We start from the raw sequence: 15,864 nt of genomic DNA, 5'->3' as shown, positions 1-15,864 counted from the left end.
CAGCATAGATTAAGGCACACTTACAAGGCAAAATACTGGAAATCGTAATGCTGTTGCCATACAGGGGACAACTAGAGACTATAGTTTCCTGTCTCATCCTTGTGGCACTTCCCATCAACAGAACGTTAATTATGAAATGCAGCCATATTAGGCTAACGCTATTGGTTTCCTTGGTTTCTTGGCCCAAGGCATTAAAATAGCAGGCGGATGGGGAAAGCATGCTGTTTGTGCAAACATAGTGTTTGTCACTGGAGCAGCAGCATCCAGTCCAAGTGACTATTTCACCATTTTAAAGGTTTGCTGATTCCATGCTTGAGAAGTCAGATGGATTTAATCAAATTTCAAGCATATCACAATATTTATTTAGTGACTTGGGGGGCTGGCGGGGGAGCTGGCACTGATAATGGGAAATTGTTTCATATGTCACACTACTCAGAGCTTATGAAAAGCCTAATGCCAATAATTTAGGCATAGAAAGAGTTCTGCTGCTTTGGATTAATGTCAAGTCACGGGAACCAGCAAACTTCTTCCCTTCCCCTCCCATTGTCCTGGTATTTTCCTAAAAGCTCAAAGAAGATATTAGAAAAAAAGATGTAAAAAAAGAATAAAAAAAGAGAAATAAAGAAAAATTTTAGACACCCAACCAGATTAAATTGATCAAACAAATAGAATATTTTAAATTTCTGTATGAGGCTTCCAAAGAAGCCCGCTATAGGTGGGCAGTCAGAATCTATTACTAAAAAAGGGATTACATCTTAAGAAGCACCAAAGTCACTTAACTGTTCCTGAAAATGTAACCGTCAACGTCCAAATTCCTTGGACAATTAAAGGGAAGGGGGAGGGATTTGAAGAGAAGCTCTTGTAGTCATAGACAAAAGCTGTATTTCTTTACTTCCTCTTCACAATTCTATGAAACAGAGACCATCTTGTAAAAATCTCTTTCCTTCCCTCCTCTCCCTGCCAAATCAGGAGAAAAAAAAAAAGCCAGTTTCCTTATTAAAATGTATACCTCGATTGCCTCTGTTCTTATTTTCCATCTTTACAAACATACAGTTCACGAGTAAAGCTAGAGTCACACGATCCCAGTGACCACATGCATATTCCTGGCTTGAAACAACTACAAAATGCTGTAGCGTAAGCAGCCTTCCTTTAAATGGACACATTTTACTTTGCAGTTGGGAAATGCTAACAGTCCGCCTAGCTTGGCTGATGTCAGGTAACGTCAGGCCACGTACCTCGCCTCTTTATATTATGCAACTGTGCCCTCAGGTCACAATCAAATCATATACATAACATGAAGCACATCTATATATGTTTGCATACTGGCGATTCACACATTTAGGACCAGAATGGTCTGCTATGTTCGTAAAGTGTGGTCTCCTGAATAACCCAGACCACAGAATTCCGTTCAGAAATCGCTGAACTGATGGCAGTAATTTTGCAAGTTCTTTGAGGAAGGAACTGGTTTTAGTGTTAGCAGAGTGCACATTAGATATAATTTCTGATGGGGTTATCCCTCAGTGAAACACAAATACTGATAATGGAAATATTGTTTGCTAATATGGTTTTCCCATATTCAATCTCTACTTAATGCTCTGGTTTGGATCTTAAAATTTACTTAGTATCATACCACATTCACTAAAAAAAACCAAGGAAACAAAAAACCCTGAGCAAACAATCCAAACATTCATGGACTATTGACAGTTTTACTACTGCAGATGGTCAGCTAGGCATGGAAAGGACTAATCTAAGCCAGACATGTCTAGTAAAAAAAGAAAATAAAAATATTTACGCAGACTTTTTTCCCATCATTGCCAAAAATAAAGAAAAAGAGCTCTTGATAGCAAAACAACATACAGGAGAGCTTCTAAGTAAAGACGCTATGCAGACGCTAAGACAATGATGTGATCTAAGGTGGAGAAGGGTGAAGAAAATCTGGTCTTACCAGTAAAGAATATAGGGGATTTACTTCGAATTTCCTCCAATTTTTGAACGAACAAGGCGTTCATTTCCCTCTGTAGGGTGCCCACTTGCCTTCGAGAAGTTTCAGACCAGCGCTTGGGGAATTCTGGGCTTCCAAGGCTTTCTAGACTGCTGGAGTTGGAGGATATAGAGCCACTGCTGGCTGCAACCAAGTTGACAGTGCTTCCATACTTGCCACCTGATTGGCACTGCCACCGGTGCCGGGAATGAGCCTGTATTCCGTGACATTTAGATTCAACATTTTTCTTCCCTGTGGTCACAAAAGACTGGCTGCTCCTTGTTAGATCATTGGCAGTTCCAGGGCTGCTGCAAGACTGCAAATCTGATTGCCGCCTGGGCTGGCCTTTAACACCCCAGGTTTTTAGCTCTAACCTCTCTTCTCCAGTTATACTGCTATACTGATCATGGTGAAGTATATCTTTAGCAATAGGCCTGGTAGGATGATCACTCCACTTGGATTCTAGATCTGGGCTTTCTTTGGAACCAATCATGCATTTCATGCAATTGGTGGCCACACCAATCCTACCAGAGCTGTTGATGGCGCAGCGTGCAAAGACGCTTTGCTTCTCGCTCTGGTGCTCCTGAAGCCGGACCCTGTTAGACCTCTGTATGGGTTCACTGAAAGCAGCACCCCCTTGAGCACAACTTTGGCCTTTGGCTTTACGAGAACTATGGGCCTTACCTTTCAACCCCTTGCCATGTACTTCCCCACTGGCACCATCTCTGGGAGCTGGTGACAAAGAAGCACCTTCTGGCTCTTGCTCAAAGCGAGGCTGTGAGGCAGCTTCCACTTCATGGTCTTCACCGGCCCCTTCAGAGCTGTTGTCTTTTGTGTCAAAAGCAATTTCAGGAAAGCCCTTCTTGTTCTTCTTCTGGCCTTTGGTGGGGGCACTAGCTGTCCGTCTCAAGATGTGGCTGCTAAAGGAATGTTTGCGATGGAGCTGACCAGCAGCATGACTGTCCAGAGAAGCTTGCTTTGGATTTCTGAGAAACAGGCCTTTTAGACCCAGAGCTTGTTTGGCCTGGAAAATTAAAAAAAAAAAAAAAAAATAGTCCTTAATAGAAAATACAAGTCTCTTCCTTTGGGCACAGGAACTCATGTACGAATGATCAGTTCACATATGCACGCACATGCAGAGACTCCTGCCATATTCCTATCATCAGCATGAGAACTAAACCAGAAATGGGACAGAGATTAAAAATGAAAAAAATCAGTAACAGCAGCTTTGCAAAATTTCGTGTCTTTTGTTCAACTATGTTTTTAGATAAAATTTTCCAACCAGGCTTATCCCTGTATTTGTCATTATTTTCTTACTAGCATATAGCTACTTACAATATAAACATTAGATATTGAAAAGAAAAAGTAAAAAAAAGAAAATACTTCAGTCTACAAGGATCTAATTCTGAAAGCTGAAGAGTATCTCAGTGTGTGTTAAAAGCCACAAAGCTTGAGGTATTCATAATGCCACACGTTTCAGACTCTTTAAAGTCAGAGTGCTTCTTTTTTAGCAATACAGCTTTCTGGGGTTTTGTTGTTGGTTTTGGTTTTGTTTTTTTAAACACAAAGCTCTGTGAGGTATGGGTCAGTTTTCCAACACAACGTGCACATTTAAAACAATTCTGTCCCAGCGGTTTAATGACATGGATATACTGCAGAACCTGGAGGAGGTATAGGAAATCAGTTCACTACAGGAATCCAAGGATAAGTGGAGACTTGCAGATTTGTCGCAAACTTAAGTCTTCTCTTTAAAGAATGTATGCTACGACCTAGTTGCCATTACTGAAACTTGGTGGGACGAATCCCATGACTGAGGTGCGGCTATCGATGGCTACAGGCTGTTCAGAAAGGACAGGCAAGGAGGGAGGGGCAGATGGGTTGTCTTCTGCATCAAGAAATGGATAGAGTGTGAAGAGCTGTCGCTGAAGAATAGCCACGAGCAGGTTGAAAGTTTATGGGTAAGAATCAGAGACTGAGGCAACAAAGGGAACCTTGTGGCTGGTGTCTACTACGGGCTGCCTGATCAAGGGGAGCCTATTGATGAAGCCTCCTTACTCCAGCTGCAGGAGGCATCGCACTTGCAGGCTCTTGTCCTGCTGGGGGACTTCAACCACCCCGACATCTGCTGGCAAAGTAGCACAGTGAGCTGTAGGCAATCCAGGAGACTCCTGGAACGCACTGAGGATAACTTCTTAAGCCAGGTAATAGATAGCCCTACCAGAGGGGATGCGATACTGGACCTGTTGGTCACCAACACAAGTTTGCTAATTGGTGACATCAAGATTGGAGGCAGTCTGGGCTGCAGTGATCATGCACTGGTGGAGTTCGCAGTCCTGAGGGCTATGGGTCAGGCGGAGAGGAAAGTCAGGACCCTGAATTTCAGGAAAGCAAACTTCCAGTTCTTCAAGGAGTTAGTCAATAGGAACCCCTGGGAAACTGCCCTCAGGGACAAGGGAGCAGAACAGAGCTGGCAGATCTTTAAGGATGCTTTCCATAGAGCGCAAGAGCTCTCGATACCCAGGTGTAAGAAATCAGGAAAGAAAGGCAAAGACTAGCATGGCTTGGTCGAGACCTGCTGGTCAAACTAAAGAGCAAGAAGGAAATGCACAGGCAGTGGAAGCAGGGACAGGTATCCTGGGAAGAGTATAGGAATGCTGCCTGGTTGTGTAGGGATGGGGTCAGGAAGGCCAAGGCGCAGCTGGAGCTGAACTTGGCAAGAGACGCGAAGAATAATAATAAGAGCTTCTACAGGTATGTCAGCCAGAAAAGGAAGGTCAAAGAAAGCATACTCCCCTGATGAGCAAGACTGGAAAACAGTTAACCATGGACGAGAAGGCTGAGGTAGTCAACAAGTTTTTTGCCTCAGTCCACTGGCAACCTCTCTTCCCACACCTCTCGAGTGGATGGACCACAAGACAGGAACTAGGGGAGCAAAGTCTCTCCCACTGTAAGAGAAGCTCAGGTTCATGACCACTTGAGGAACCTGAACATACATAAGTCTATGGGACCTGACAAGATGCATCCCAGAGTCCTGAGGGAACTGGCGATATAGTTGCCAAGCCACTTTCCAGGTCAAGGTAGGTGATTCTGCCCCTCTACTCTGCTCTGGTGAGACCCCACCTGGAGCACTGCATCCAGCTCTGGAGTCCTCAGCACAGGAAAGACACGGACCTGTTGGAGCAGGTCCAGAGGAGGCTCAGATGTTCAGAGGGATGGAACACCTCTCCTATGAGGAAAGGCTGAGGGAGTTGGAGTTATTCAGCCTAGAGAAGAGAAGGCTCTGGGGAGACCTGATTGCGGCCTTTCAGTACTTAAAGGGGGTTTATAAGAAAGATGGGGACAAACTTTTTAGCAGGGGCTGTTACAATAGGACAAGGGGGAATGGTTTTAAACTAAAAGAGGGGAGATTCAGACTAGATATAAGGAAGAAATTTTTTACAATGAGGATGGTGAAACACTGACACAGGTTGCCAAGAGAGGTGGTAGATGCCCCATCCCTGGAAACATTCAAGGTCAGGTTGGACGGGGCTCTGAGCAACCTGATCAAGTTGAAGATGCCCCTGCTCATTGCAGGGGGTTGGACTAGATGACCTTTAAAGGTCCCTTCCAACCCAAACTATTCTATGATTCTACTCGGAAATGAACAGAAATCTACTCCTGAGCTTTTATGTGATAATTCTACAAAATGTAAATCAACCAACAGCCCCCCCCTTAAGTTAAGATGCAAGTCTTCTAGATTCCCAAAGTCATCAACCAGAACAGCAGTACTTCTCCAAGGGCAACATGGAACAATCAAAATAGGTTCTGGCTCTGAACCACCTCTGAAAGGACCACCACTGATTACAGAGAGAGAGTACAGAGAACAGCTTTCTAATCTGGGCACCCAAAGCATATGTATTTAAAGTCCATGGTGTAAAAGCTCCTCTGAATGGCCACAGAGGACTTAGTACAACCTAGCTTCTGCACTGTGAATTCACATTCTAGCAAACTGCTCTAATAGGAAATCTTGAACAAGGCTTCTGCATCACACCATAATAAAAATAAAGCAACAAATGCTGCAAGCTTATGTTATCTTGAAGTGTCATTACTAGCTTTGGGGCCTTGCCCAAGTTAAGTCCAGCTGGAAAATGCAGCAGTTAAAAAAAAAAAAATTTAAGCATGTTTTTCAATAAAATAAATCACTGGCAATTTTGTAGACTTAAACACATTAGGACTGGGCCAATTGGAATTGCTGGTGATTTCAATTAAATTGGAAACATAGAGATGAATTATTTGCCTCGTGCAGAACATTACATTTGGGCAGAAACTGGACATCAGATTCTGCCAAACCTGATTTTTCCCGTCTCTTAAACTGGAGATAGCGACTAGCACTCGTACTTTAGACAAGAAATTTGTGGCATGGAACAGAGGTCCCAGCTCTGGAACAAAACTGCATACTCTGAGTAAATGAGAAGAAGAAACTGAAAAAAAATCCAAACAAACAAAACAAGCTATAGAAATGGTGGTAATTTTAAAAAGTTACTTTAAAATCATTTTAATTTTACTTGTCATGCAACATGAGGTGGTTACAGAATTTAGCTGATAGTGACCTCTTAAGCTAAAGAATATTCTTGACTTAAAACAGGTAATAATAAATTGGATGTTCAAATGGAGATTTACATTCTTTAGGAACTGTTGGGAAATAAACAGTGGATGTAAGAATTTCATATTTTTTCAGTATAAAGGAGATCTACACTTCAATTGAATTGAGCACTGTCATGAATAGCAGTTGAACTATATGCATAACAAATGATCATCAAATATTTCACCTTCTACCTGTGTGATTACATTTTGGTTATTTCCCACCATACAATACTTATCCAAAGACACTCATGTATGTTTTCATCACTGAAGAAACACACTATAAACAAGTGAAGTTAGTCAGGGTGATAATACAGTACTTCATATACTTCAGTACTTATTTAAGCATTAAACATATATATTCACCATCATAAATCTCCCACCATCATACAACTGGTTTACATTTCAGTGAAACGGAGAGTTGCAGCATTCCTGTAAACATTCCAGGTGTACTTGCCAACTTTTAAAGCAATAGGCTGACGCCCGATACAGACTACGTTGGGTTTGCTCTGTATGTAGAGCCTCGTACACATAAACCACTTAAAGCAGAGAAAGAGGTATTTCCCTTCTAATCTACTTCTCCTTTGTTCCCTTTATTTCCCGGTTAGATCAGGCTCTCTTTAGTAGCTGTAGCATAAAGAATGAATAAAAATAGAGTACATAAGCCTATAATTGAAATGCAATGTAAGAAACCCATGATAAAATTTGATCAGCATCCACGCTTGTTGGCACTTGCTGTCAGTTCAATTTTTACCCTCTGATGTCATGTGAGGTCACATTTCTGCAGCGCCAAACAATGGCACAGAAATGTCTCATTTAAATTACAGTGGTCTCTCTTTCACCCCAAAATATTCAAGTGCATGCTCACACATTTCAAATTTTGCTTTGTAGGACTTAATGAATGGATATTAGCTGCACTGTACAGTAAGCTGCTTTTATTCATAAGAGTCCTGAGCAATCTGGCATATGAGATCAAGGTTTATTTGCCTGACACAAAGCCCAGTGAAAGCATTCAGAATATTATTTCTATAATTGACTGAAGTTTAGTTACCACATGCCAAGATCCAGTGTGAGGAGGAGATGATTAAAGAGAGATCTAAAATGGCTGTAAAAGTATATATAGGATAAGATAGAGAAGGTAGGGACTGATTTTTCCCATACAAGGCAAAGAAAAAGTAATTTAAATATTAATAAACCTTCTGTGAGAGCCAGACCATGGAACAGTCTGCTTGGATCATCGTGGATTCACTTTCACTAGAAAGCTTCAAAACGAGGTTATGCATTTGTTGAGGAATGAAGGCAAAAAAAGCATTCTGCTCCAATGGAGACAAGTTGGCAAGTACATCAATTTATTGCTATAAAAATAAGACAATATAAATATTTGCAAAACCCAGAAAAAAATTGTCATACACACGCACACAAATAATATCCAACAAAAAGAAAAGCAAAGCACTGATGGAATGGGTGACACGCAGTGCAGGGCCCCAGGTATCATTCTAGCTTATTTGGTGCATCTATGTTAAGCTAGCCACTGTTGCTTGAATCAACGGAGTGATTCAAGAACCCAAAGTCAAATTTGGTTAACTTAGGGGGAAAAAAAAGTTAAAAAAAAAAAGAAAAAAAAAAAAAAAAAAAAGAGAGCCGTTTTGACGGAGATCCAGAACATGTGCTTTCAGCTTCTAGTCCAGCTTTTACAGGGCTATTTCATTCTTTAAAGGAGACTCGAAAAACAGCACAAGAGGCTTTCCCACAATTTAGCGAACAATTCACTGTTAATGTTCTTTTCCATGTGAAAGAAGTGGTTTGAATTATAGTACACCAGAGAAAAGAGAGCAGAGGTAGAGACTCAGAGAAGAGAGAAAGGGAGAGTATAGAAGGACTTTTATCCTGGATCTGCTTCATACATGGAAGGCTCTCTGGCTGATCAATGACCCAACAAAACTGACCAAGTCAAACGCTGCAATTCGTATTACATGAGTTGAAGAGCTTCAAAATGCTGATAAGGAAACATTAATGCTAATGAAGCAACTAGTTAGAGGCATGCAGGTGTGTGGTGGTGGTCACTACACCTCCCCGAGACAGGAGGGGGTACCTTCAAGGCGTCTAAAAATGCTCTGCTTCTAAAAGTAGACTTTTTTGACATAGAGAAGCCCACTGAAATCACAAACAGACAGAGTAAAGGCAAAATAACAGTGAGGGAGGATCTCAGAGATATGCACATCTAGAAAACCACAAGAAATTCTGCAATACATGAATAGACTACAGAAGAGACAAAGAAAAGCGTCTCCAGGAAACAGTGCAATCTAAAAGAGATTTCAGTTAAACACAAGTTAAGGTGAAAAAAACCCTAAGACTCTGCTTTAGTAACATCAAGCTACTGAGCGGGTGAATATCTACATTTAGAAAAAAGCCCCAAAAGGTCAATGCTTGCATTAGAATATCTGGATTAATAAAGGTTTTACCCATAAAACCACGCTGATAACTGTGGTGATTTTTCTGCCCATAATTAAGAGAGGGGAAAAAGAGAAATAGTTCTAGTTTTAACAGAACTCTGTTAACTGAAAAATCAAAGCAGAACATGATTCAGAGAGACCAAAGCAGAAAGGGCTGGGTAATGTTTGTTCCATATTTTCAGTAGCTTTTATTAAAATTATAAATTTAAAAAAAAAACCACATACAAGCTTTCCTTCCAAATCCTTGTATTTTAATCACATCAGTGCACTGCACCAGCATCTTAACACCAGCAAACCCAAAGAGACTGCAATGGTAATGAGGAGCAATAAGGGATGTCTAATAGACTTAGAACATGAAAAGGGAATAAAGCAATCAAAAAACCAAATCAGTGCAGTAGAATGGAAGCTAGTGGATAAGGACAGGGAGGAGACGCTGTGATACACAAGGGTCTTTCAGTTGTTTAAAACACTTACCAAGAAAATCTAATGTCCTCAAAATAGCTGCCAAAGTTTAAATGGGCATGTTGCCTTACTGCAAATTATAGCTATCACCAGCCAGTTACTCATGAAGAAGCCAATAAGAGCAAATAATTATGAAAGGCTAGGTAAAATAAGGATTAAAAGAGAGATAATGCCCTGCAATATTGCCAAAGAAGATTTGAGGTGAAAACTCTTAAAACATTCACAAAGACTACAAACATTGCCTCTTTCATGAAACTCTCCTATCAAGAGCAGTGACTTGGAAGCTGAAGAAGTTAACTAATCAGTGATTAAGGCCGGCAGACCTAGTTTGTCTTTTATTTAAAAATCCCATTTGCCAGTGGATACTAAGCTACAGACTTTGACTTCCAATGAAGGATACTGAAATATTTGCTATCCTTACAATAGTACTGAGAGAGCAGTGCAGAGGACATCACCTGAAAGCAAACAACTGGGGCATCACGAATGCACACAACACTGGGAAGAGGAGAAGAATCTGCCTATTCTCCATCATTTTGACTAAGAACAGAACAGAAAAGAAGAATTTACAAAAAGGATGAGTAGGGCTGGCCAGGGCAGTCATCTTCTCTGCTGGATGCGTACAGCAAATAGATGCCTGCTGTCACTGAAGGACATAGGTGAGGGGGACAGTCACTAAACAGGTCAGTTCAATTCCCACTGGCCTCATGCCCAAGGCTGAGCTATCTGACTTTCTTGTTACAATCATGGAGAGTTTGACAGAACTATTCAAGAAAGAGCAATAGATCTGAACACAGGAACTCCGAAGAAGTTCATGACAAAATTTAAAGCTGTTTGAATCAGTGCCAATGCATGCATCCAGCAAGTGTCTGTAAGGTTACTGAGACAATTGCACCCCGGTCAAAACAGGCATGACTTACATCCTATACAGTTCCCTTGAACCCAAAAATATAGTCAGGGAGCATCTGAGCATTGAAATGTTCAGCCTGCCATCACTTTTCCCTGAAGCCTGGGACTAAATGACCATTTTACCATGACGTGGGTGCTAGCCTTTTATCTGTGACAGGCCCCACAGTCCGAAATTAAACACTGCTCATCTGCTTTGTCCTGCTTAGACCAACACCAACCACCTCTCTTTCACCTAAATCTTCTAAAGTCTCTTGCTCAATAGAGCTAAATTAAAACAGATTCATAATGCCATCACAGAGAGTTTCAGGCAAGACTCCTAGTCCTGTCAGGATGAAGCTACACGTGCCTAAAGGGTTTGCATCAGACATCAAATAAAAAAAGCAGGAACTGAGCTAAAAATGTCTAAAGTGACATTCTTTCCAGAAACAGCCCTTCTTACTATAAACACAAAATGAAGCTTTCCTGGGATTTATCTCAGATTCATCCCACAAAAGTTTGGATTAAAATCTAGGAGTTTAAAAAGCTGTTTTCCTTTTTAAGAATTGTTTTAATTCCTCTTACTTGAACAGCACCAGAAGAAAAGGAACTCGGATTCCCAGCCTATTCAATGCCGCCTCCTGCTGTCAGGATGCTGATATTATAGCTTGCTGCTACAGAAAGCTCAGCCTGTCATTGCGAGGGGATAGAAAGCGGTTTTGAGATTCTCAAGGCACTGTAAGATACTTAGCTACCTGAATTCCGTTGAAATTAATGCCATAGAAGTAACTAAATGCAGTGCACTGACAGGAAAGAATCTATCTCATTTTCAGCTGGCCTAGGAAAAGTTTGAAGCTAGGGCTTTACTTTCAGCTTGGAGTTATTCATGTGGATTTAGAAATAGCACCCAGACAGTTGCATTTTTCCTGCATGTGAAGCAAACGCACTCTTAATAACAGATAAGCAGTGAAAATAAGTCAAACAACTTATTTTCTCTTATTTCCAACAATCATCTTTCCCCTGCATTTTAAGTGTTACTATGGAAAACCCCCAAAGCAAATAACCCTTAAGAATTTAATTAAATTTAAAACATGAAAGCATCAGGCAGACAGCCTTTACAGAATAAGCTTTGCAGGCAACAAGCACTCATGCTTCAGGTGTATAACCTTTCGTTCAGCAAGGTGCACTTACTGTATTGACACAACCTTACTTCCTTATGTAAATGTGTGCATGCTGCAATGAAATAACCTTCTCCTACGGCTCCCTCAAAAAGGCACTGCAAGAATCTCTTTTTATAACTTTCCCTACGATTTGCCTTTATCTCCACGTATATTCAGAAAGATCTCAGGCCACCATGACAATCACAGAGATGAAGTTTACTCTAGTTGAACAAATACCTTAGCTTGGACCTTCACCCCCTGGGCTTCCCTAGTGCAATACAAAATCCCGTCAGTTCATTTACGTGTGCAAGCTGTGTCACATTACACTGAAGGCACTCACCTTACCACAGATGTCATTAATAGCCACATGAACAAAGATGGATGCCTCTTCTATACCTTCCAGGTACACATGTCGGTAGCCTGAAACAGAGTGAACAAAGCTGACAAGGAGTTGAAACAGATGTTAGGAAGGGCATCTAGAGACTTTCCTTTCGTAACAGCAAAAGAAATCAGCCAGTTTTTCCCAGCTCCTCCCCGCAATAAGCATTCAGGCTTGTGCATCACCTAGCCACACTCAGTCATCTAAGAGTCACACCACTTACTTACAAATTCAACTGCCATTCCTTCTTGTCCCTTTTGTTTTATAAAAAAGCCATGTCCTGTTTTTTCCAGTGTCCATTATTGCTGCTGTCAATCTGTGACTTAAACTTGACAACATTCTCTCTTGAGGACTTACAGTCCATTATTAATACTGCAAACATTTCAACCAAGTTCATTTTATTGAGACTGGATGTTTGTTTTCAATCTTAGACACAAACTTTTTTCTTTACTTTGAAAGAAAAGAAAAATATACACAGAAGCAGCTTTAATGTGAAAGACGACTGAATTGAAAACAGAAATAGGAAACTGACAGAAAATGGCATTTAATAACCCGGATCCCATCATTAGAATAGGTAACTACCTGTTCTATATTAAACTATTACTGATAGGAATAAGACCAATCAAAATGCTCGTGTCTTTGAAAAACTGGTGAGAAGAAAATGAGGGAAAAAGCAGGATGAGATAACAGGAGTAAAGATTCTGTATGGTAGTCTTCCAAGCCCACAATATTTAGCCATCCCGCTTAACAGTCTCACCCATTTTTTTAAAATCTAGTCCCATAGAGTTAATTGATTTAGTCTTCATTATCATTAAGTCAGTAGTGGACAAGGTAGAGAACTCAGGGTCCAAACTCTCCCTCTCTTGTTCTAACTAGAAATTTCTGCAGCAGACACATGCACACACATTAATCCAGCATTTGCAGCTTCAGTTATCACAGAAAAAAGTCCTAGCCAACTGATCGGGATTTCATCATTTCTGTCTTACCTGGCATCATACTGCTGAAAGCTATTGTTCTCTGTCCAATAAAATCACGCCCAATTGGATCGTGATCCCACACAAGGAACCGAATCAGTGCAATCTCTGGCATGTGTACTGTGAACACCAACGTTTCCTCCCACATTGGGTTAAAACCTTGGAATGAAGGAATCAGCTTTTAGATATTTCGTTCACAAGATGCAAGAAGAAAGAAGACTGCCTACATAAGGAATGCCTAAACTGCAATGTCATTCTGGGTTTCCTAATAGTTTGATCATTGTTCTTGGAAAATCCAGTACTCTCACTCACTTCAGCAGGAGACACAACAGCACAAGGATTTGCAAGAAACAGAGTTGGATCTTACTTAAACTTGGCCCTGCTTTCAGCAGGTGTTTGGACAACCTGACTTTCTCTTGATCACAGCAAGCCTAAAATACCCTTCTCTCATACACAATGAGTCAGACAAATGACTTGGTTTACACCAAGACCTTCACAACATTATACCAACTCAGTTGAACAATTCAAGTTTGATTAACATCAAGAATGCTTAAATCAATTTTTCAGTGCTTTGCCATAATAGGCACCAAATTTCATCTACTTGTATCTTTATGAACAAAAATTGCCTGAAAAAAGGATGTTTCAGCCACAAAAAACCTAAAAACCACATAATCTTACCATTGTCATCAACTACTCTGGTTTGTTCTTTGAAGCAATCAACAGGTAAGCCTATAACTTCTACTTCAACAAATGGATCTATGATCTGGAAAACAGAAAGTAACAAATATTGAAAAGAAAGAGTGACAAAGATGAAATTCAAGCACATGGCTTTTACAATGTGGGCATTGTACATTACTGTGTTAATAATTATTGGTCCCGAGTCTTTCTGTAACAGATTATTATGCTGATGAGAGATCTCTGGCTAAATTATCTAAAAGCATAATTTAGAATAATATTATATGCATTTGTGATCATTTCTTTATTCTATTTCTCTGTTCTAAAATGAACTTTAAACACTGGTCTGCATATGAACGTTTTCTAATTTAGTAAACTATTTGAGTAAAAGCTTTAAATATATTCAAAACAGGCATTATGATAAATATGTTCTAAAGCAACAACATTTAAAAAATCCCAACGAGAATCATCTGTTTAAAGTCTCAGTGTCATCATGGCACAAAGGAAATGGCAAAGGTCAAAACAAATGGGAGATACGAGTTCTACCTCTGGCTGACTGGCAAACTTCTCCTATTAATACCTTCCATTTCTGGAAGAAAGTCTGCTTAGAATGTAAGCTTGAAAAACTAGAGCATGTCTTGCAGAAGGCTGCTGGAATTACCTAAGACTAGGAAGCCCTTGACTCTGTTGAGGCCTCTTTTAATTAAATGTGAACCTCAACTGAATTACAAGTTCCCTGAAGGCAACAGTGGGAAGGCCGTTCTGGGGATCAGAGAGGAGACCATCCTGGCACAGTGTCTTTACATTCTACTAGGTAGCCACAGAGATATTCCTGTAATTGGCCTGAACCTCTACAGTTTTTAATTAGTGTATAAGTATCTCTTGTGTTCTCTGAAAGGATGACAAGTTTTGACAGAGTTGAGTCTCAGGGTGACACCTCTATCACTATTCACAAGGAGTGAGAAAAGGCAGGTAGCTTTAGAAGATTAATAAGATTAATCTGTCTTCCAGCCTGTGATGTGGCTCTCATAAAAACCTATGCTGGACCCGTTCAATTATATGTCATTTGAAACAGCAACCTGATACTTAAATCCACCATCCATCTCCCAGTAAGTAAGTAATAATGAAGACAAGAGTACCTATAATCAACTATTAGATTTTTGGAAAGCTTGCTACTGCTTTCAGATACCAAGAATGTAAACAGCCAATGTGATTTCAGCAAGAATGAAGAATTCTTTTGGATGCTTAGGAGAACACAAGTGTTCCTTGTGCCCATGTCCCTACAGAATACTTTACCACTAAAGAAAAATCAGATGTGTTATATCTGCTTTTTGTTACTCTTTCAAAGACACCTCATTCTCAGTAGGAAAGACTACACGGTGTATTTGTCAAACATCTTATCTTGTTTGCCCAGCTCTACTCTACAAAATCTTTTTCATAACATAGAGTGGTCAGCACAATAAAGGTCTGATTTTTCTCCAGTCTAATTATATGCAAAGGAAACACATGAAATGAAACATGGAATTTTAAACACCACCTAACTTACCGTAGCTTTCAACAGGGCTTTTATTTCTGAGGGTAGGCTTAAGCAGTGTAGATACCTGACTTAGCTCAGACACCGACTGCAGTCAAATCAGGAAGCACAGGAGAAATTGGGTAGGATGAGCCAGGCTACAAGTGCTTGGCTGGAGGTTAAACTAACCCTTGCTCAGGGTTAAACTGACTGCAAGTTTGGTATCTGGACAGACTGGATGCAGATTGTTTCTTAAGTTTATTTAGGCATTTTATCTTAACAGTGTTAATTTTGCTATATATTTTTGGCTCTTGACATGGCGATAAGTTCGTATGTTTTGCAGGCACTTCTAGAGTAATCACTTAAAACGTGACAGTTTGCAGTTGTAGGGAACTGGATTCATGGGCTCAGCTAGTTTTCTTCCAAGATTATGTTCTGCATGAGCTAATTCCCCTGCTGTTCAGGACAAAATGGAATTCCAACAGATTATTCTTCGTCTTCTGAAATATGAGTGCAATCTGAACTAGGACAAACTCCATGGTGTTGCATACATTATATTAATAAAAATAGAAATAAAGAAAGAAATGGAAATGGAAATAAATGAATGAAAACATAGACAGGTTCACTAAACCCTCAGTATGACTCTACTGTGTTTGTATTTTAGGTAAGTTCACCTGGTTTGATGTAGTCGCGTAAAGAGTTCTGTGCAGAAAGAGTATTTAGAAGCCGATTGCAACATTCATATAAAATTCAAGCATGTAAGAA

General features: G+C 40.2%; 1 protein-coding gene across 5 annotated transcripts in view; it reads right to left on the bottom strand.

Annotated features, from left to right (window-relative positions):
* The window catches only part of PLCH2 (phospholipase C eta 2), a 135,103-nt gene that overhangs the window by 4,778 nt on the left and 114,461 nt on the right, over positions 1-15,864 (bottom strand). For all 5 annotated transcript variants that reach the window (XM_087755555.1, XM_087755559.1, XM_087755558.1 and 2 more), the window contains exons 20-23: positions 13,590-13,674; positions 12,924-13,070; positions 11,899-11,978; positions 2,666-3,005 (exon numbers count right to left, since the gene is read on the bottom strand). In XM_087755555.1, coding sequence (XP_087611681.1) covers positions 2,666-3,005; positions 11,899-11,978; positions 12,924-13,070; positions 13,590-13,674 — 652 coding nt within the window. The remainder of the gene's footprint in view (positions 1-2,665; positions 3,006-11,898; positions 11,979-12,923; positions 13,071-13,589; positions 13,675-15,864) is intronic.

Source organism: Nipponia nippon, unplaced genomic scaffold (genome assembly GCF_047370975.1).
Source record: "Nipponia nippon isolate SJK-2023a ecotype South Korea unplaced genomic scaffold, ASM4737097v1 scaffold_19, whole genome shotgun sequence".
Classification (NCBI taxonomy): Eukaryota; Metazoa; Chordata; class Aves; order Pelecaniformes; family Threskiornithidae; genus Nipponia; species Nipponia nippon.
This window is presented reverse-complemented; position numbering and strand designations above follow the sequence as displayed.